Source organism: Cotesia typhae, unplaced genomic scaffold (genome assembly GCF_013202065.1).
Source record: "Cotesia typhae breed Kobodo isofemale line unplaced genomic scaffold, CoteBio_Ctyphae contig_5, whole genome shotgun sequence".
Lineage (NCBI taxonomy): Eukaryota > Metazoa > Arthropoda > Insecta > Hymenoptera > Braconidae > Cotesia > Cotesia typhae.
The window spans coordinates 2802371-2824360 of record NW_027423757.1 but is presented as its reverse complement, the minus strand read 5'-3'; the positions used below and the strand labels follow the sequence as shown (position 1 = coordinate 2824360).

Here is a 21990-nt window from a genome sequence, read left to right as displayed (position 1 = left end):
GATTCCCTAACTGTAGGCCCAATAGGGTTTTACGTTACATGCCCTATGAGCGGTCCCTATAGGGCAGCCCAATGTGGCCCCAATTGGTTTTACTTTTTAATTTCTAGTCGGGTATATATTTTCCTAATTTTTTTTATTTTTTGGTTACAAAAAAAATCGATAAATTTGGAATTTTTCTACGATTCTGTAACAGTTCATGCATCTACGTGTACTGAGTCTACCCGATATATTTCAAAAGAATCGGGCTAACTGTTCTCGAGATATGATTGAGGAAAATTTGAAAAATACAGTTTTGATTAAAGCATGTTCGTAGTTTCAAGTATGAGTACAACATCCGAACATTTGGTTCTTCTAACTGCTGCTAAGGAATCAATTTATGCAATATAAAATTATTTTTCGAACCCATTACGTAGAGAAGTCCTCTTAAATAATATTTTCCAATTAATGTCAGGCTTTAAAATAGAAACAAACTCTATTGACAAGCTATAACAACTCGATTGATTGTGAATAAAGAAAAGTTGCAGAAATGGACTGTGCAGGGTTAATTGCTTTCTAGATTTTTTAAATTTCATTTTAATGAGCGCTTAAACTAAAACAAAACTGAATAACTTAATATCCAAATTAAAATTTTGAATTTATAATTTTTAAGAGGTTTCTAAATACATTCATTTCTTAAATATACATTTTTATCGTATTTAAACTTTTGACGTAAACATTTTGTCATTTTCAAGAGATTATTTGAGTTTGGATGATAGCTATAATGCCGAAAGCAAAGGATTCCAAAGCATACGAAGTAGAAGATAAGTTGAAACTAATCATCACTATATATGCATTTCCCGAGGTATGGAATGCATGTCTTATTAATCTGAATAACAAATTGATGAGTCTATGATAATCATAATTTATGGGAACTCACTTTTATACACTTATGAAGCTTTTCCTAGTCTGAGAAGTTTATAGGGAATAATTTTTTAAAATAACTAAAATTTTTTCGTATTAATGATAAAAAATTATAAAATTAATTTCATAATTGAGGAGAAAAATATTAAATAACAAAATAGTTTATAGTCAATAATAAAAATTAATGTTACACTGAAAAAAATTTTCCCTGGAGGTTTTAAAAGTCTTCAATGATTCGTAACGAAATAATTTCTGGATCATTATTTTTCGTTTAAATTATTGAAATAATTCCATAGTATTATACCTTTCCCATGAGTTCACGCACGATTCCATTCCACTCTTTCGTTTCCGGATCGTAAACGCCGTACATATGATCAGGTACCAGTTTAATAACGTATTGAAAGCCTACTTGACCAGCAATCCACTTGAGTAAATCAATGCAAAACCCCTCGAATCTGGCGTTTCCGGTCAAATTTTTATCTTCTCTTACCATCACGTACGGTTTTTCCTGAGAATGAAAAAAAAAATTAGTAAAATGGTTAGCCCTATAAGCCGCCCCTGCAACTTTCTGCTTATTTCAAATGGAAAGGGCTCGAAATTTCACCTTTTTAAGATGTTTTTGACACACCCTTCCCCCCGCACACACACACACACTTATACAGACATAGTGATACTTTCGTGGGGGTAGTCAGAGAAGCTTCCTGTGACCTGCAGACGTCGAGATCTGATGAAATCTCGATTCTTGCAAAACGTGGTAAAACCAATAACTTCCCGATTTTTGAAAATTTTCAATTTTTGCCAGTTTTTTTGATAAACCCAACAATAGGCACTTATGGTGTAAACTAATTTATAAAAAAAAAATTGAGAACATATGTCAGTAACTTATTTTTTTTTATGTAATGTCAGTTGATATCGAACCGGCATAGTTAAACATTTCAACCGAAAAAATAAAAATTAAATGCCCGTTACTATCTTAAAAAGATTACAAAATAAAATAATAATCAATACGACAATTATTAGAAAAATAATGTCTATTTTATTTAAAGAATAGAGATTATTCTTTAATTTATAATACACAATGTATAGCCTCAGTAGTGCTTACGTCAAAAAAATTCCTAATACTTTGTTTTCAGGCTTTTGAAGATAAGAAACGATCCCATCTAACAGTAGCTACTGAAGATTATTTAATGATAATTTTAATTATGTTTTAAACAGAAGGTTTTAATCTACTTTGTCATTATATTTATTGTGACTAACTGTGATGATCATAAAATCCCTCAATAATACTCCAATCCTGTTTAAAGGTTTTGTTAATTGATATTAAAATTTACTTACCTCACGTGTCATTACAACGAGCGTGATATTGACGTAAGTTTTATCATAGAATGCTTCCAGGTCAGTAACATTGATGCCTAATCCCGGTCGCCATTCTCCCACCTTAACTAATTCTTCCTTCTTTAACTTGAGTAGATCTAATTTGAAATTGTTTCTCTTGCCCTCATTGAACTCGATACGGCCCGTTAAGCCATTTAATCCAGCCTAAAAAACAATTAATTCAAATCTATATTTTTTTTTAAGATTTAATTAAATCAATTTCTTTTTAAAAATCCAATCTACATTAATATTGTAGTGGTTTAAGATTTTATAGATTCGATATACATATTTATCTATTCTACGAAATAAATTAAGTCCAGTAGCAATTAAGAGTGATTCATTTGATCTAAAAGACTATAATTAAGTCAAAAATGACGAAATCGATTAAACTAAAATGAGTCAAATGAAATTTGCCATCAAAATATATATATAATTTCAAAGTTCAATACAATCGCTTAAATACAAAATGAATAAAAAAAAAAAATTTATCGAAGTTATAATGATTTTTATTGATGATTATTTGATATCTCATCAACGAATAGCAGGTGCTGACGTGGGAACAAAGATTACTTAAAAAAAATTTAATGACTTATTTCAATACTCAATGTATTGGTGACAATAATTGACGCATTATTTGAGGCGAAAAATGAAATAACTGTAAAAGTTGTTATTGTATAATTGTTTTTTTAAATATATGTGCCACATATACCTGGACAACGACGCACCTATTCGTTTTTGACAGATAAGTCAATAGATATCTTATCTGTCCTTATTTACTCCCACGCTCGGTGAATAGGTGGAAATTTTACCTAATTCTTAGTGCGTATAACTTTTAAAGTTCTCCATTAATCCGAAATTATCAGCGAGAGAATAAGTACATTTCATTTTTATCAATTAAAGTCTATTGTTTCAAAGTACTTTTAAAATCATGAAGTATCTCATATTTTTCGGTGTTATTGCCGCTGTGTTTGTTTCAGGTAAAGAAAATTACATTTAAATTAATTCATTTTTTTGGTGTTTTATAAATTAATTAAATAATTAATTAAATTTATGAAATATTTTTTGTGTAGGACAATGTCTGCAATGTTTTGAATGCTATGGAGACAAGTGCGATGATGGATCATCGTTGAAAACCACGGTGAACTGTATTGGAAATTATCAAATATGTTTTAAACAAGTAATTAGTGAACAAGGTGAGTAATTTAGTGATTGAATTGATGATTGAATTTCAATAAACAAAAAATTTCTTTTTCAGCTGACAAAAAGGTCCAATACAAACGAGGATGCTTTGTTGCTGATAAAATTAATGAAATTATTGTTTTGAACAACATAATTTCGACCGAAGTGTACTTCTGTAACAAAGATAAATGTAACGGTGTTGGATCCATTACTGCATCTTTGTCCATCGTGCTTGTAACTTTACTTGCATTGATGTTTGCAAGCGAAAAATGGTAATTTCTCGAGTAATTACTATTAAATATTACAAATTTATTTCTGTAGAATAAAAAACAACTCACAAATCAATTCGGATTAAATATTAATGAACTTATTTTCAATGTTTTTATAGACTTATTTATAAAAACATTCAAATGTATTTATTTATGATGAGATTTATTCTTTCTTTTTCAAAGAACTGTTTTCTCACCAATCATATAATTTGAATTGTCATGAAAATAAAAATGTAACATCTTACTAAATTTATAGTAAAAAATTTCTCTAAATCTCTCTTCTCCTTATGACATAAATGTTTAAATGAATAAAAAAATCTAGATTATAACGAAAAAAAATAACTTTTATTGGTATTATTATTACACTGATAATAATAGTAATAATAATAATAATGACTATAATAATCAGTCATAAATTGATAGAAACACATGTCTAAGCGTATAGCTTTGATTGGCTAAGAGATTTTTTACGTACAAAACAACTTAGCAACCCAGTCCACTTTCAAAATGAACTGTTAATAATTCTTAATTATATTTTTGCTAATATTTATTAAGAATAATAAATATAAAATTTATAACCAGAAGTTTATTTCGTCTACTGAATAAGTCTTACAGTAGCGACCGAAATAAAAAAAAAAAGTTTTAGTTTTCAAAAAAAATTTCGTCATAATAAAATGTTTTAAAATTTTGACTTGGCTTGGAATATGTCGAGTCGGAATTTGAATCGTAGATTCAACGTAATGAACGTTAAAATTGTCATTTGAACGTATCCAACATATTATAAATGTGAAGAGAACCAATAATGGGTGAAAATGGTAATAGTAAAACTTCTCAAATAACTACACATTTTTAATTTTCTTATCGCGAAGTTAAAAATTTTAATTTTTTTTTTGTAAAAATCCTGTGGTACAAAATTTTATATAATTGCTTAAAAAGTTGTCATTTTGTATACAAATTTAAGAGGTCATTTGGTATAAAATCGTATGTATGATATTTCATAAAATTTTACATAATTTTAGAAACCATTTCGAAAGTAAAAAATTTCGATAAAGCATTTCGGTTAAGAAAAATGATAAATTTAAGCTAAGAAATGTAAAATCTCTCTAATAGAACCGAACAAATAGCATATTACGACCCTAGGCCAGAAAGTTGGACTTCCTGGCGCAGGGGCTTCGTCTCGGCCAACAATTACATGTGATCTGAGACATTTCTTACTTTACTTCCCTAGGTGTGTAATATACTAATTTCTTGCATTCGGGTCGCAGTTTACTCCAGAAAGAGTAACTTTTGTGGCTTGCTCTGGCGCATGTGCGCTACGCATATTTTCTGGCCCGGCAGCACAGAACTTCGCTTTTTTCATATTTGCGAGGGACCGACTTATACAGCGAGTTTCAACTGTATAACAGTCACATCATCTGTATGTAACATCACAGCGCATAAACTAATCAAAAAATGTTAAAGAAATAAATAGTACATTACATATCTAGGCCAGTAAAATAAGAAAAGTCTCAGATCACATGTAATTGTTGGCCGAGGCGAAGCCGAGGTTGACAAACATGTGGTCTGAGGCTTTACTTTTTACTGGCCAAGATGTGTATACTATTTTTCTGCTCGACGTAGCCGGAATGTGGCAACTTCGTTTAGCGCAGCGGCCAGAGAGTTGCCACGTTCCGGCCGGAGGGCAGAAAAATAATTTATAACTAGATTATTGTCAATGAACTATTTAATAATAATACTGCACAAATGATTTATATAAAAAGTTTACAAAATAAAATATAAAAGTTTTCTGGATTTTATTTGCTTTCTTTTATATTTTGACTGCTAGTAAAGCAATGTTTATAAAACAATAGGTTCATGTACTCTACAAGCTTCTAATAATTCAATTTCAAACTTACTTAGCCTTCAATTACTATTTAAAAACTAATTTTTAATCAACTTCAAAAAACAAATTCTATTTGTAGAACGAGTTTAAATATTTGTGACAAGTTCTGTGCATGTTATCACTCCTCATTAGAGCAGTTGTTTGTAAACTTTAAAATGACTTATTTTTTTTTATTTTTCAATTTTTGCTTTTTTTTTATGCCCGCTTCGACCAGCAAAATCGGCTTTGCAAAAGTCGGGCACTGCCCCACTCACGCCCGGCAAAACCTTGGCTTCGCCTCGGTTTTGCAAAATTCCTTCCACGGGGTTGCGTACTTTCGGCTGGAGAGTTATTTGAGTAGTTTTAATATTACTTATTTTCACCAATTATTGTTTTCTTCACATTTATAATACGTTGGATACGTTCAACGTGCGTTTTTAACGTCCATTACGCTCAAATGATGTTTTTAACGTTCAATACGTTGATCCTACGTTTTCAACGTCTAATACGCTCTAATACGCCGTATAAGATATAAAATAACGCCGCTCAAATAATCTGGTCCTTGGCAACAAAAAATGAAATTACAAATTTCAAATTTTCAATTTTATATTAAAGATTGAAAATTACAGAAAACAAGTATAGAAATATTTACGTAAAAAACAAGAATTCATTTTTAGATTTCGATTGTTCTTTATACTAAATTAAAAAGAAATAAACGCTGTAATTCCATATATATATATATATATATATATATATATATATATATATATATATATATATATATATATATATATATATATATTTAGGCGATACGAATGCGCTATAAAATATATGCCACATGAAATATATACTACATAAAAAAAAAAACAAGTTTACCGGACATGAAAAAATATATTTCTGATAACGGCTTCAATTAGTACGTTACAAAAAACTATTAACTTCTCTCTAATTATTTCATTAGTTTTTTTTTGTTTTTTCGTTTGAGCTATCAATTCCATTATTGAGTTGATAAGTGAGTTTTTATCTTTTATAAAAAAATTCTAGTTATGAAATAAAACAGCAGTACTAATATTTTCTTTAATTAATAATAATACCGCGATTTTCATTCCCCATTATAAATATTATCGAAAATAAATTTCACTAAAAGTTTTGCGTAATTCATACATAACAGGCGTAAGATTCCATAATTATCATTATTATATACAACTAATGAATTTAATTAAAACGATACAGAAACAAGCATGTTTTATGGTGAGATGCATTGATTACTTTTTTTTTATTAATAAATAGCGTTCACTTATAATACTTCAATAATCTTCTCGACTGTTCTAGTTCATGAAATAGTCAATTGTTAATATCATTCGATTATTATATTGTGTTGCTGACCGCTATTCGCGATTCATAGTACACTAGCGATTCTCTAAACCATTTATCTAGAGCTAATCCTTTTAGAGAATTTCGAGGACCTCAAAACTTAAATTCGATGTAGGTAGTTTATATAATATCTACTGACTGGCTCAGGATAAAAGAGGATTATAAGCTAATCAGACTTTGTTTATTTTTGTCTCGTGATGTCTTATAATATATTGTTTCGATTCAAATTCATAAGAAAAAAATTGTTTTAATTTCTTAATTGATTGGTTTAAGCCTATACATAGTAAAAATTTTGCGTCAATGCCTCAAAAAATTTTGTGTTAAATATTTAACACTTTTTCGTGTTAATTTAACGCAAAAAATGTTAAATTTACACATAAAAGTGTTAAATTTTTAACACAAAATTTTTTACTGTGTACAATATCGTATTATAAGCAAATTTCTATTAATGAAAAATTAATTTCGTTTAACTGATTTTATATACTTAAAATACGTGACCACCCTGGAAGACTAACAAATGCAAAATTTTAAATTATTTTTTTCTTGAATTTTTATTCAAAGACTTGAATTTTTTTTAATTTTATTTTTTAACAACTGGTGATATTAGGTGAATATGAAAAATGAAAAATAAAAAAATAAAAAAAACGGCATTTTCAAAAGAAAGGTCCCTTATAGTAATTGATTAATGTTTTTTCACCTTTTTTGTCGTACAGAGATTTATAAGATCAATGTACTCTTGCTGACAGTAACTGAGCTTAGTAACTAATTCATTGATCCATAAACATACCATCAAAGTTGAAATTAGATGCATAAAGCACCGTAATGTGTAACAACTTGTTCCGTGTATGTCAAAGGACTTATCAGTAGGCTTATGTTAACATATTCAAGCTGAGGATCGCTTCTTGCCACTATAAGTTGAGCCAAAGCACTGCAGTGAATTCAAGCATAAGAGTGGTAACAACCGGAAGTGGATTGTCAATATTCTATAAACAATTACTTATCATAGTAGCCGGATAAATTCGAAAAATTTTTTTTGAACACTTAAAATTTTCATTTTTGCAAAGTTCAGATGCATTTTTCAGTTAAATATTAGAAACTGCGTAAGTAGTTAAAGGTGTATTCGTCAAAATAATGATAAATACACAATTTAATTATAAATACACCTGAGGTAAAAAAAAAGAATGATTCCTTCTTTTATTAATCCAATATGCAACTTTTCATACGATTTACATTTATTATTTAATTACGTATTTTTTTTTTTAATTCATAGTCAATTAATCTGAATATTAAAATTTCGATTCGGAAATAAATAAATGAAGATTAGTAATTCTTAACTATTGAAACTCTTCTATTAAGGCATCGATAATTATATTTTCTTAAACTTAAATTGTAGTACAAAAAAATAGATTACCGATTGAATATTTTTTCGTCCTGTTAAAATACTGTTTTATTCATTAACCTGCATAAATTTGTCGCCGATTGTGATTTTCTTGCTTATTTTACCTGTCCATTTCTCATTTGCAAATTTCTGTTCCTTAATACTCAATTCCGTTAAAAATAATCACTGACTTTTCTTGTTAACGAAAAATTCCAATTATTTCGCGAAACTTTGTTGATTAAAAAAACATTATGATTCTTTATCAATCTACAACAATGTTATAATTTTTTTTTTTTATAAAGGTTGTTCCGCCTTAGTAACAGAGTTTGAATAATAATTTTCAAGAAAAATAAATGATAAACTACTTTTTTTGTTGATTACACTATCAGACTTACTCGAGATAACTGGCAATCAGCAATTTATAGGTAATCCTGTTATTTTTGCTAATTCAAGGAGAACATAATATTTATTTGTGATAACGCAGTGTTATCTCGCAGTTATTGTTAGGTGTTTTAATCATTATCTGCAAAGTGCTAGAGTTTGCAAGTTGAGGTTTTCTCACTATCGAAACAAGTATACGGCGTTTTGTGGTAATAAGTTATAATGAATCGCTTGTTGTTTTTGAGTATTATTTCAATAGTCATCATCACTGGTAATTTGAAATTTCATTATAAAATAAATTAATAAATAACTTTTGTTTTTATTCCAAGAATTTAAAGCTATACGCGATTCATAAGAATTTTGCTTTGAGAATATTTCAGTAGGAAAAAACAAAATTTATTGTTTTACTGAATCGATAAAACATAAAATTATTAACTAAAGAGTAAATTGGTTGTACGCCTGGGTAAATGTGGGTGACTTTAAAGCACCTCGTAAATCTACAATTAGTACATCGAAATTCGCTAGGATATGTTTACGTTCATTGGAATATACCATAACATAGTAAAGTATATTGAAATACACTGAAAAGCATTAAACTAATACAGTGAAAAGTAACTCTGTGTAAGTTCAGGCAGTTAGGTGTTGAAATATTTTTCCATGTTTAGAATTTTTTTTTCATATTTTTACTAATTAAAACAGCCCAATTTTAGTTAGTTTATTAATGATTAATTATTAAACTTTGCAGATGACTAACAATAATGTTTTACCAAATTAATTATATGTTTTGTAAAATAAAAATTACAACTTGTTTAGAATAAATTTTTTTATTCCAACTGAAATCGAATTTCATGAAAAAAAATTTGAACAGTTGTATTTGTACTAGAGTACAAGTCATACATTCAGCAGCCAATTGTTTCACTTCTTAACTTAACTAATATGATATTTTAATACCCCAGAAGTACACCGCTACACTGGTGTTAATCGAATTTGACATTAAGTGGAATTAAATTGAGTTCATCATTAACACTATTTTTTTATAATGTATAGGGACTGTGCGGAAAATATAGAGGCAACACTTCTGCTGAAATTGGCGTGCCCTGTTGTTGACTTTATGAATACAATGTGCAAAAATATTAAACCAAGCAATGTAATAATTCAAAAAATATTAAAAAATTAATAAAATATGATTTTTAACCAGTAGTAATCGGTCGTATTTAAAGCAAAAACAATTCAGAAAGGTAAAAAAAATTTAAGGCCATGTATATCGAATATATTGGAAGAAATTCAGCATTATTAAGTCAAATAGCCATATCAGTGTAGCCTTCACAGTTCAATTTTGTCTCTAAACACTTCATACGCTTATCATTTTTCTATAAAGTACCACTAGTACTGAGCGAAAAATAATAAAATGTCACAAGTTAGTCAATTTGACGTTTTCAACTTGATGTATTTATATATGTTGTAATATAACAAGACTTTAAAGTTGAAAAAAGTTTGAACAATTTATACGGTTATTTAAATAAAAATAAATCAACATTAAATTACGTGTTAGAGTTTAAAATTCTTGCCCGAATTTTGTACGTTTTCATCACCAGTGGGCGTGACAGTCTATATGCACGGAAAAAATTATATGAAAATGTAAGTAATAAATAACATAAAAATTCTTACGATGCTGCCGTCTACAGAATACAATTTGAATTTTAAAAAATTACGATTTTATGTAGTAAATTTTTTTTCCGTAAGAGCAAGTGAATAAGGACGCATACTATATGTTTCAATAAAAGAGAGACCGAGTCCAGTAATTTACGAAGCCACCACCGAAAAATGACCAACTACTGTATGAAGGATATTGTTGTATAACTGAACAGGACATAGGGATATTTTCTCAGAAAGCGTAAGAGGAATAACCTTGAACTTGTGATGGAAAGAATACTGGGTTAGATTCCTCGGTGATTCAGAATTATTTTTTCGATGATCGAAAACTTCTTTTTAATTTGACTGATGGAAAAAATATTATTTAGTTTGCTCTCAATTATCGTGGATCTCCGTATTATTAGTATATCGGTAAACATCTTAATACTCTGAAATAAGTTTACACGCAGTGAAACTCACCATGATATAGGAATTTCTTCGGAACATATTACCAGAGTAGATTACCGGAAAAAATTTGAAAAGTAATTTTAATTATCATTTATGCGTCTAACAAGTAATGAAAGATGAAAAATTTTTTTGTATGTATTTAGAAAACATATTCATCAAGTTTTATAATATTATCTATAATGAAAAGTTAAAAAAAATTCTTAAAAGCAGCCTTTTCCTACCGTGCAAAGTAGACTAATTCTTTAAATAAAACTGGTAAAAGCATTTTGAAGTTTTGAGTTCTTTGTTTTTAGATCTTTCAACCAAAAAATATTACAAATTAAAGCAATATATAGCACCCTTATAATATACAACGACCTAAGTAAATTTTCAATTTTTTTTGGTTTTTATAGAATTCATGAAGACAAAATCAATATATTCTTTACAGGGATCTACTATAATAGAAAAAAAAAAGAAATTTAATAATATATAACTAGCTTAATCCATCCGTTCCTTTATTGTAATTCAGAAATTACACCAATTCGAACAGCATATTCTCTGTTACATTAAAATCAAACTCTAAATTATACTACCTTTACCTTAAATTCCTAGAATCTGGGATATCTTATAATCAGTCGTAGAAACTCCACTATACTCTTAAAATTAATTCATTGAAATAAAAAAATACTTTATTGAATACTTAAAATAATGCAGAAATCTATGTAACTACTATTTTAAAATTTATTAAAATATAAGTTACTTAAAAAATTATTATAATTGTTATTTTTATTAATGTCATTATTTTAGGAGAAACATTAATATGTTATGAATGTGAACTTTGTGACGATGTTACAACAGCCAAAAATGTAATTAAAGCAAATTGTTCTCAACGGATTCCACTTACTCGTAGTGTTACATGTGCAAAGTTGGAATATGTGTTATGTAAGTACAAAAACAATTCAAAAAAAAAAAAAAGTTGAATCAGTACGTAATAACGAATTTTTATACTTCAGCAAATGGTACTACCAGAACTCAAAGTCGTGGTTGTTTGAGTTCCTTTGAGAGTTACAGCGTATCGCTTCGAGCAAGTAATTCACAGGCATTTGTGATAAGCCAGAGTATTTATTATTGCAATGACACAGACTTATGCAACAATTCTGAATCACTATACTCAACCTCAACTATTATTTTTATAACAATAGTTACATTCATCTGTGCTATTAAAAATGTATATTGAAATAAGCTTTTATGTAACAAATAATGGAAATTTTATCATTTAATTGGTATTATTCCAAGTAAACTGCACATGAAAGTGTAAATAATTATTGTTAAAAAATAATAAATTTGATTCTGATGTTCTACAAAAATATCTTTTGATAACGACTTTTTTTTATTTCGTTACATGTGTTAAATATCATTTTTTATTGTAACATTGATGCGATTAAATCTCTTTAAGATAACCAAGTGAAATAAATTAATTTATAAGATAATTTCATACAACTGCTTATAGCTTATTACTTTCTATAAATAAATATAATTGGTTATAATAATTTCAAATACATAATACTCCAAATTTCTTATCTTTCAGAAAATGTTATTTTATTGCTTATCAATAATGCATTTTATTATAAAATCAGTTGTTTTATTTCCCATATATATTTTACTTTTCAGCCCTAATAACGGACATACGTTTTAAAATAGGAATTTTTATGATTCGTTTTTTTTATCGGTCCGATATTGATCACAATGTGATAATAAAAGTACATATTTATGGACACTGCAATGGTTTTATTGGTTTTATTTTATTCGACATTATAGATTGCTTCTGACAAGTAGCTGATAACTCTTCGATTTATTAAATAATATAAATGATGATCAAAATAAATTTGTTAATTTTATTAATTTTATTCATATTCTTCAACTCAGGTAAGAATTCATAACATTAACTAAAATTTATTTTATAAAGATTCTTTTATATGCTGAGACAAAAAATTTCTTTTGAAACATAATATTGTTGTGACGAGAAATTATTTTGTTGGAATTTTTCAACAAATTAATTTCTTAGCTGAAGTAATCAAAATTGTTCTTACAGTAACTTTCTTGTTGAAAAAAAAATTTTTTTTTTTTTTTAAATCTAGAAAACTTTTTAAACGAGAAAGTTACTGAGAGAAAAATTTAATTTTTTTCAGCTAAAAAATCAAATTGTTTAAAATGTCGAACAAAATAATTTCTTGTCACAAGAATGCTCATATTTTTCAGAAGAAACTTTTTCTCTCAGTGTATAGGTATGAAAATTTTAAAGAAGTTTATTTTATTGTAGGAGAATCATTAAAATGTTGGTATTGTACACCTACATAAGTAACAATTTAAATATTCATATTTTTGGTAACACGTGTTTGTCCTTAACTGTAATGCGGCAGCATAAATATTTTTTGTTCACGAAGTTTTATCTCGTCTTTAATACAAATGATCTAATACTTCTATATAAGTAAGGTACTCGCGGGTAATAAGGCCTGTCGGGTAATAAGGCCTAAGTGATAGAAATGCTATTTAAAATAACCGTCTCCGCTAAAGACTTCTCTAGTAGAAACGTCTAGCATAGAAATTTCGATACAAGTTTATAGAGTCCCGATACAATGTTCCTTATCTTCTATATTTCATCATCCGTCATTTGCTAAAGTAGCGCAGAAAAATTCCTAAAAACGTTTGGAGTAAATGGTAAACATTTTTTATAATTTTATATTTTATAATTTAAAATCATTGTTCTAATTTTTATCAACATCTTAAAAAGTATTGTTGCTCAATTTAAGTGATGATTGATCTCTAATACCAATTTTATCAAGTATAGTATAACTATTTCCAGTATGTATAATCCGCAGGCCTTATTACCCTACCGTAGTAAAATAAGGCCTATTCGCAAAGTTTGTAAAAAAATTTTATTTTGTGTTTGTTAATGGTGAAAATTACCATTACTCCATTATATTTTATGGCTAATGTATTAATTTAAAAATTAATGATACATTGCAATAATTAAATGCAATATTTTCGATTTTTTTCTAAATCTCCCTTAGCTAGGCCTTATACCCCCCGGTACCTTATTAACTTTTCAATGGATACTATTTTTTGAGCCCGCTCAAATACTGGGAACATATAATAGCAATATTTTTAGAAACTTCTGTCCTAAGATCTACTACAGTAGTATATTTTTAACGAAATCTACCGAAAATATGGTTATTCAATTCACTAAATTTCTATCTGCTGAGTTAATATTCTACAGTAGTAGTTCTAGTTGTATTCTACTGTCGTAAATTTCTGTGATTTATAGATAGGAAGTGTCGCAATTGCTCACAATCATCTCATTCATTACTAAATATTGTATACTAAACATTATCGATTACCTGGTGTTTACTAATTCTATGTTTTGTTTTGCATTTAATTCACTTTTGTTTAAATTAGTTAGTATATTATGCGTATACATTCACGTGAAATAAATAATTTCACTGTGAATTAATTCATCAAAACAAAAAAATATTATTCTAGAGTTAAGCCGAAATGTGAGGATGAATTTATAAAAAGCAACGTTATAGAACAAGAATGTAACTATAATAATTCTTATCCAGTTTGCCGGACAATGAAGTCTCTTCGCTGTAAGTTTTTTATAAAATCAATTTTTGATGTAGAGTTTCAAAGTCTTCTTTATTTTTTTAGCGGACGGCACAGTTCGAGTATATTATACGCGATTGTAATAGAAGAATTACGTACAACAATTACCTTGCTGCGCAGTATATAAATTCAACTGGAGAACCGTATGTCGTGGAAACGATTACTTCCTACTGTGACACCGATTTTTGCAACAGCGCAAAATCAATTTATTCCGATCATAAAGTAGTATTTCTTGTAATTGTTTCATTTTTATGTATATTCAAAAGTTTGCATTAATAATTTATATTTTATGAGTGATTACTTCTAATGAATAAAACATATTAACTAAATATTCACTCAATTTGAAAAAGAAGTAACTTCCTGATACTTTACTTGATTAAATTAGAGCAACTTGTAGGAATTTTTAGAAAAAGAAATCTCTTTCCATCTACGAAGCAAATAAAAAAAAAAACTTTCAATTAATTGATTTTTTAAATTATCGAGTTTTCGAAAGTGCAGACTAAGTAATTGACAACGAAGGTTTTTTTTACTGTTTTGATATTATATTTTTGTGCGTATTGAATTTCGTTGACTAACAAGAGCATAATGATGAAAATATTCACAAACAGAAGATGAAAGAAATTTTATTACTCTCATTTATCCATATTTAAACATATGCTTTTTATAATAATTTCACATTTTTCATTTTCAACAAGCTTTTAATATTTGGGACTCATAAAAAATGGTTAATTTAGAGTTAATGCATACCCATCTATCTGTGTTGCAAACTTCAACTTTTGTAAAATTTTAATAATTATATTTAAAAAAAAAAAATGTACTAATTTCATTAAGCCTTAATGTAGCTGCTTGATAATAGGAATAAGTATGAATAAAAACTAAAAATAAATATTCACAAGCCAAAAGTCTACAAATTAACAAAAACAGAGAACCAAAAAAGAATGAATCCTCTTCATAGCCATCTCCGTCAGTTTTCGCTGGATATCAATTAGTAAAAATAAAATCTCAGTTGGTATATATAATATGTAGTACATATGCTATATATTATATGTAACAATAAATTGTATCAGTATTTTTGAAAATATTTTAACATGACTCTGATTGTAATGCTTAAAGTTAATAAAGTACTCTTTGAAGTAGCAATTTATCATTCAATATTTTATCAACAGTAATAATAACAATTACATTGTGATAATAATCAGCCCATTTTACCTCCCAAACCATTTGAGTGTTAAAAATGTTGAGGGCCGATTTTGCCCCCAAATATTTTTGGATACTGAAAATTTTAGGGGGTCTATTTTGTCATTCCCTCCCCTACCAGTATTGTAGAATAAAAAAATATTTTTTTATCCAAAATCGAAAATTTCTGCGAGAAATTGATGTATAGAAACCTCACAAAAATGAAGTTGAAGTTCAATAAATAGGCTATCAGGTCCACTGCATAGATTAGCTAAAAAATTTTTTCGTAAGCACCGAGGGGAAAAAAAAGCAAAATTTTTTTTTCACACTTTATTCGTACTATTCTTTAGATTTGTATGAGGACTGTTACTCTGGAAAATTTCAAATGAAAGATCCAAAAACTAGAATCTTAGCAAAAGAATCTGTATTCCTCCACTATTGAAATCGATATTTTCGGTCGAGTCAACAGATTTTACCGGCAAATTCCACCGAAAAAATCGGTAGCCTCAACTGAAGTATAATTAGTAACCTCAACCGAAAAAAATCGATTGAGCTAACCGATTTTTTTTTTCGGTTGGGTCTACCGAAAAAGAATCGGTAGACGCTACCGATTATTTTATTCCGTGTTAGCGGTCAATTTGCGTTAAATCCGTTTTTAGTTGATCTCTGTTTACCAAAAGGATTATTCCTATTAAGTTTCAGGTCGAAGTTCTACAGTTCTAAAGGTTTCGTAATGAGTTTCTACATAAGTGGAAATCTTTCATATGTGTAATATGTATAGATAGACAAATTGGTAGGCTATTTAATGTTATAAAATGAAAGTGTTATGAAGTGTTAAGTTACAGTGCTTGTTAACCCAGTCGAAAAAATCTAATTAAAAGCCGATACAACCTACAGACAATAACTGATGAGCGTCTATTCGCTTTATTTGTTTCTGACTTAATTTCAGGCCTGTCAAAGTCTCATTCATTTATTGAGAGCTTCAGAGTAACCAACCAATTTAACAGTCAAATCGACAGGAACACTATTATATCAGTTTTTCAATTTATCTTATTCTGAATGGCTCTACAGACATTCTACTCTCGACGATTTAATCCAAATGATATAAAAATACACCCATTAGTAATAAAAGTTAAGTGTACTATTATTATAAATTATAATTCATTTTTCATTACAGGAGAATCACTTCGTGTTACAATTTCTTTTCAGAGCATGTTATTTATCACTCATTTATGCGTTATCTACTTAATCTAATCAATAGCATCTTATAGCTCTATCTTAAGAATTTAGATTTTTAATTTACAACCGTTCACCAGAATAAAATCTTCTGATGAGTAACATGCTAACATTAACGTATCCGGAGGTTACTACGTTACCAGCAAGTATGGAAGATAATCGATTATATTGTAAGATCAACTATGTGACTATCTTTAAAGACGTTCATAGACAAGAAAAAGACACCAATAGGTTATGGATATTGGTTTCTTTCTCACACACTAGTGTTGCCTCTCTTTACAGACTATCGCCTCACTTACTTCCACTCAAGTAAAATATCGAAAGTCATTAACTTCAAACATTTTTTATTAAAAAATGAATACCGCTCGTTTATGTTATTTTTGTTAAAAAATACTTTCTATATCTTCAATTAATGATTCTCAGTTTCTTAAAACAATCCTAAGAAAAGTACGATTGATATTTAATAAAACATTCGCTTGAACGTCGGTCAGCATAGGGTTTGTATGTAAAATTTACAAATTTTAAATGCTAATATTTTAAAATTTAGTCCCGCAAGGACTGTTTAAAAAAATTTCTGCGTATAGAGGATACTTATCAGTATAAATACTCAAAATTTCAGAAACATTTTAAGAAAACGGTTTTTTCTCGGAACGTTCTTAAGAAAATAATAAGTTAATAAAATTTTTCTATTTTTTCTTGTTTTAGCTAATGGAATTCTGAATATTTACTTTCGTGGGTGTCTAAAAAAAAGAAAAGAGATATTCACATACATGCGGAAAAGAGTTTCTCAGGATTTAAAAATGTGAAGATTTGATGAGAATTTGATTTTCGAAAAACGGGATAATATCAATAACTTCCCAATTTTTGAAAATCATTGATTTTGATAACGGAAAGTTGAAAAAGTAATATTGCTTTTTTCAATATTTATAATAAAAACAAAAATATAAAAAAGATAGCAAATGCTCATTTTAACATCTGGAAAAACTTTGATTAAGAAAAATGAAATAATATGGCAAATATTTCATTAATAAATCACTGGTTGCGTAACTCAAATCTGTTCAAATATTACCCACCGCTGTAACCTTTTATTTTTTCTTTATCATAAATAATAAAGGGTTGGAAAAAGAAAGATAAATATCCAAGTGTAAATAAAAACAAATGCCTAATCTACAGAGTAAATAAAACTTAATCAATAAATTAATTACCAACCTACCTATAATTATTTGCTGATACTTAGGAGTATTATTTATACTTGCATAGTGAAAGATATACACTATAATATAAATAGATAGGTATATTTGTAAAATAAAAAAAAAAATCAAAACCAAAAGTATTATGTAACCTTGATAGTGCGTTAAGAACTCGATGGTCTAATCAAAATATTTTATCTTAGAAAATTGAACACTTATTTTAATTTATCAGTATTATTGTGATAATGAATTATTTTTTGTCTCTAAGCACTATTTCGTTACTTATAATCACAGGTAATTATATTACCATTGACGTTACTATTGATTATTATTATAAAATGAATTATTTGAGTTATTTATAAATTACAAGGTGAAGCCATTAGATGTTACGAATGTAATTATTGCACTGATTTATCAAAATCTGAGAAAATTGTGAAAGATTGTCCTGACACTCCAAAAGGGGCTGCTTGTATAATAGTATCATACGTATTATGTAAGTAATATAATGCGTATTTTATTTGTTTCTAATGAAAATAAATATTGTTTTTGAATTGGCTGATAGCAAACTACACTTGGGGTGTTAGAGGTCGAGGTTGTAGCAGTAAATCGTTGGTCACCGATGAGAGAGCAGCCTCAAAATCTGTTGATATGGGGAACGATACGGCTAAAGTCTACATTCAACAGCTCAGTATGTTTTATTGTGACTTTGATCTTTGTAATGGATCAAGTTTATTTTTCCAACAATTTTATACTGTCTTATTGGTTCTATTTATTAATTTAGTTTATAATATTTATTACAATAGCATAATATAATAAAATAATTTATCTTTCTTAATTATTTGTACTAAAAGTGAATAAAAATGTGTGAATATGTATATTCGCTTATTACAATTCAGTATTAATTAAGAATTAAAATTGAGCGTACGCGCGCGCTCTCATCCTGAATAAATAAGGAATCAGGAGCTATTTTTTCGATTAGTATCGATATAATTTCGATACTAAAATTACATCACTTTAGTCATAAATTTTATATTATAGGATCAATGTTCAGGCGAAATTATTCAAGGTTTTACTCACACTATAGAGGACACTTGATAACAAAAAATACTCGGGACAGAATCCTAAATTTACCGTCTCGATAACAGCGATACAAGAGTACGGTGATACGGAAAAAAAATAAACGAGAAGTTAAAAAAATATTCTGTGTATTGGAAGTGATCTATTTTTTACAGCGCTTTCGATACAGGTGTATGTCAAATGTATGATTTTATTATTAACAGGAAATGTATGGTGTTAATTTTAAAATACATTGACGCTCAATTTTTAGTCGATCAAATTACGACTGAAGTTGAGTTTAATTTATTTTATGACAAAATTATATTATATTAATAATAATAAATAATAAATTTAATAATTTGAACTGGAGGTTAAATATTCATTTGCCAATTCTATGTGCTTGCTGATGAGCTGAACGATAGATCGTACTGAGGTTATGAACCATAATATTTGACTTTTTAACTGTGGAGAGTTTTTAATGAATGTTAATACCATGTTAAAGGGGAATGAGTTGACATTGAATTGATATTCAGTTGGAGCTTTTGCTTGATTGCCGAAGTATGCTAATGATTCTTTAGAAAATTGATCTGGACTTCCAAAGTTCGAAGGATTAAATGGAGTTGATGCTTCGTTATAATCGGGAGGCCTAGATAATTAAAAATATGTTTATTAGAGATAATTATTAAGAATATATTTTCTTGTCTAAAAAATTGGTCAAATTGATCCAAGTCATTTTGACTTAATCTAAATAAAGCTATTTGTTTGTTTAACTATTAATAAAGATAAAGATTTTACAATTAAAGCAGGTATTGATATTCTTTTGTCAAAAAATTAATAAATTTAAATAATACATTTTTGAGACAAGAAAACTTTTTCTGGACAAAAATTTTTCTTTCTGTCATACTGTATTACAAGGGCAAATTCCGTATTCATTTTTAAAGTAAAATGGCTATAAATTTTCTCTTTTATTAAAGAATTTTATTGAATTTTCAGAAGATATAAAAAATCAAATTAAAAAAATTGATCTACTACCATTCTTCGATTCTTCATAAGACAGGACATCTTTGGTTAAATAATGTAGCTATTAAGTTTTTGGTGCCAAAATATGTACACTAATATGAAAATTAATTAGTTTCAAGAAAATTGTTTTGAAGAATTAACGCTTGAAAAAATTTTCTGATACAGTCATATGTGGACTTGTTATGACAATATGTCCTGAAGTGACTTGACCTACCCATATATGGCTTGATATGATCATATGCGCTGATTTACAATTATTTGGCGTAAGATAGAATTGAAAATCTATGATAAAGAGGGCATGATCGCTGGATCATCTCTTTATAAAAGACTTAAGTTTAGAGTGTTAATTTCAAATAAAAATCATATGTTTCATTCTTTTAAGGGGCTTTTTGACATTGATTTTTACGTTAAATTAATTGACGTACAAATTTCTAGAAAAAGTAAAAAGTTGAAAAATTATAAAAACTCCTTCTTATTTTTATATATAGCATGATAAGATCATATATAACCCGACCAGGCGATATATGGTGATATCAGAAAATTTTTTCACGGATGATGACATTGATTCAAACAGAAAAATTTTTTTTGATTTAAATTAACGTGAAAAAATATGTTTCCGCTAAACTCAGGACAATGAAATTTCTTAAATTGAGTTTTTTGGATTTAAAATTTTTTTCTCTTGAATCAAATTAACAATGAAATTGGTGCTTCTATATTGTACAATATTTATTAAAATAGAAATATGAAATATTTTATATTTTATAGAATGCTTCAATCTAAATATTTTAAAGATATTTTATTTAATACTTGAATGATACCTGTGATTATCTTTGTGCGAACTTTGAGACAGGCGATAATGATTTACTTTTACAAGCCCTCCATTATTATGATTATTGGATACAAGTAAATCATTGATTTGACCTGTTGTTTTGTAATTATTATCGGCGTTCTCATAATCGTTATCTACAATATTATTAATCATATATAGTTTACTCTTCATATTTTTTCTTTAACAGTTTAATATTTGATTTATTGACTTTATGTAAATTGGTTAATTGACAAGTATTTTTTTAAATAAATTTTTTACCATTACTTTCAAAAGCTGTGTCTGACGGATGAACGTACTTTGGAAAATTTGTTACTCTTCCAGCCAGAGTTATCTGGACTAGAATGAGAGAATTGAACACGATCGGAATGAATAAACGATACATCGAGAACTAGATCGCTACTGGTACTTCTACTAAATCCACGACTATGAATAATTACTTTGATTGTGTTGACGTCGCAATTACTCACAGAATCATAAATTAAATCATATATTTTTCTGGAGTTGTTGAGCATTTCTAATTTTCAATTTACTGCCAATGAAACTTTACATTCAATTCCACTTTTCTACTTTTAATTAAAATAAATAATACCATTTGTGAATCATTTTCTTTTCTAATTTTTCACAACAAAAATTCATTCATGAGTTAAAATTTTGATTTTGTTGATTATCTCATTAAATACACGCCACGATAAAAGTTTAAAAGATCGATAAAACGATGATAACGTGTTCAAAGGCATTTTTTAACAACAATAAATGTTTTGATTAATTTTAATATTTATTGGTATCCAATTTTATACGAGACGATTTGAGTAATGAGTGTAATAAATGGCAATAGAGATAAATATAACCAGATAATCACAATTTTGTCATAACACAATTTATGTATCTTAAAATTAATTTTTATTGTTAAAACAGATAAACCAAATGAAAAAATTAATTTTACATAAAAGTTTAGACATAAAGGTATGGTTAACCGATTAAGTGAATATGAACATTTTTGTCCAGAGAAAGTTTTCTTGTCTCAA

The 21990-nt window shown here is 27.7% G+C and overlaps 5 protein-coding genes across 6 annotated transcripts in view; 3 read left to right on the top strand and 2 right to left on the bottom strand.

Moving 5' to 3' along the window:
* Window positions 1–21990, bottom strand: part of LOC141530710 (glutamate receptor ionotropic, kainate 2-like) — a 243848-nt gene that overhangs the window by 56624 nt on the left and 165234 nt on the right. The window contains exons 10-11 of the mRNA XM_074247986.1: window positions 2236–2439; window positions 1205–1408 (exon numbers count right to left, since the gene is read on the bottom strand). Of these exons, the coding sequence (XP_074104087.1) occupies window positions 1205–1408; window positions 2236–2439 (408 nt within the window). The remainder of the gene's footprint in view (window positions 1–1204; window positions 1409–2235; window positions 2440–21990) is intronic.
* LOC141530720 (uncharacterized) lies at window positions 2373–3981 on the top strand. Its single transcript, XM_074247999.1, has 3 exons — window positions 2373–3251; window positions 3345–3467; window positions 3530–3981. The coding sequence occupies exons 1-3, from the start codon at window positions 3203–3205 to the stop codon at window positions 3727–3729; spliced, it is 372 nt and encodes a 123-aa protein (XP_074104100.1). The 5' UTR covers window positions 2373–3202; the 3' UTR covers window positions 3730–3981.
* Window positions 8826–12164, top strand: LOC141530719 (uncharacterized). Its single transcript, XM_074247998.1, has 3 exons — window positions 8826–8987; window positions 11603–11737; window positions 11809–12164. The coding sequence occupies exons 1-3, from the start codon at window positions 8939–8941 to the stop codon at window positions 12030–12032; spliced, it is 408 nt and encodes a 135-aa protein (XP_074104099.1). The 5' UTR covers window positions 8826–8938; the 3' UTR covers window positions 12033–12164.
* LOC141530717 (uncharacterized) lies at window positions 18114–19216 on the top strand. Of its 2 annotated transcripts, XM_074247997.1 has the most exons (4): window positions 18144–18354; window positions 18431–18553; window positions 18623–18748; window positions 19099–19216. In XM_074247997.1, exons 1-4 carry the CDS (start codon window positions 18306–18308, stop codon window positions 19200–19202), a joined length of 402 nt encoding a protein of 133 aa, XP_074104098.1. In that variant the 5' UTR covers window positions 18144–18305; the 3' UTR covers window positions 19203–19216. The 2 variants fall into 2 exon arrangements, with proteins under 2 accessions (XP_074104097.1, XP_074104098.1); XM_074247996.1 differs by lacking the exon at window positions 19099–19216 and having other exon boundaries at window positions 18114–18354; window positions 18623–18935.
* Window positions 19468–21347, bottom strand: LOC141531450 (uncharacterized). Its single transcript, XM_074249287.1, has 3 exons — window positions 21224–21347; window positions 20955–21099; window positions 19468–19762 (listed from the first exon to the last, which is right to left on the bottom strand). Exons 1-3 carry the CDS (start codon window positions 21345–21347, stop codon window positions 19468–19470), a joined length of 564 nt encoding a protein of 187 aa, XP_074105388.1.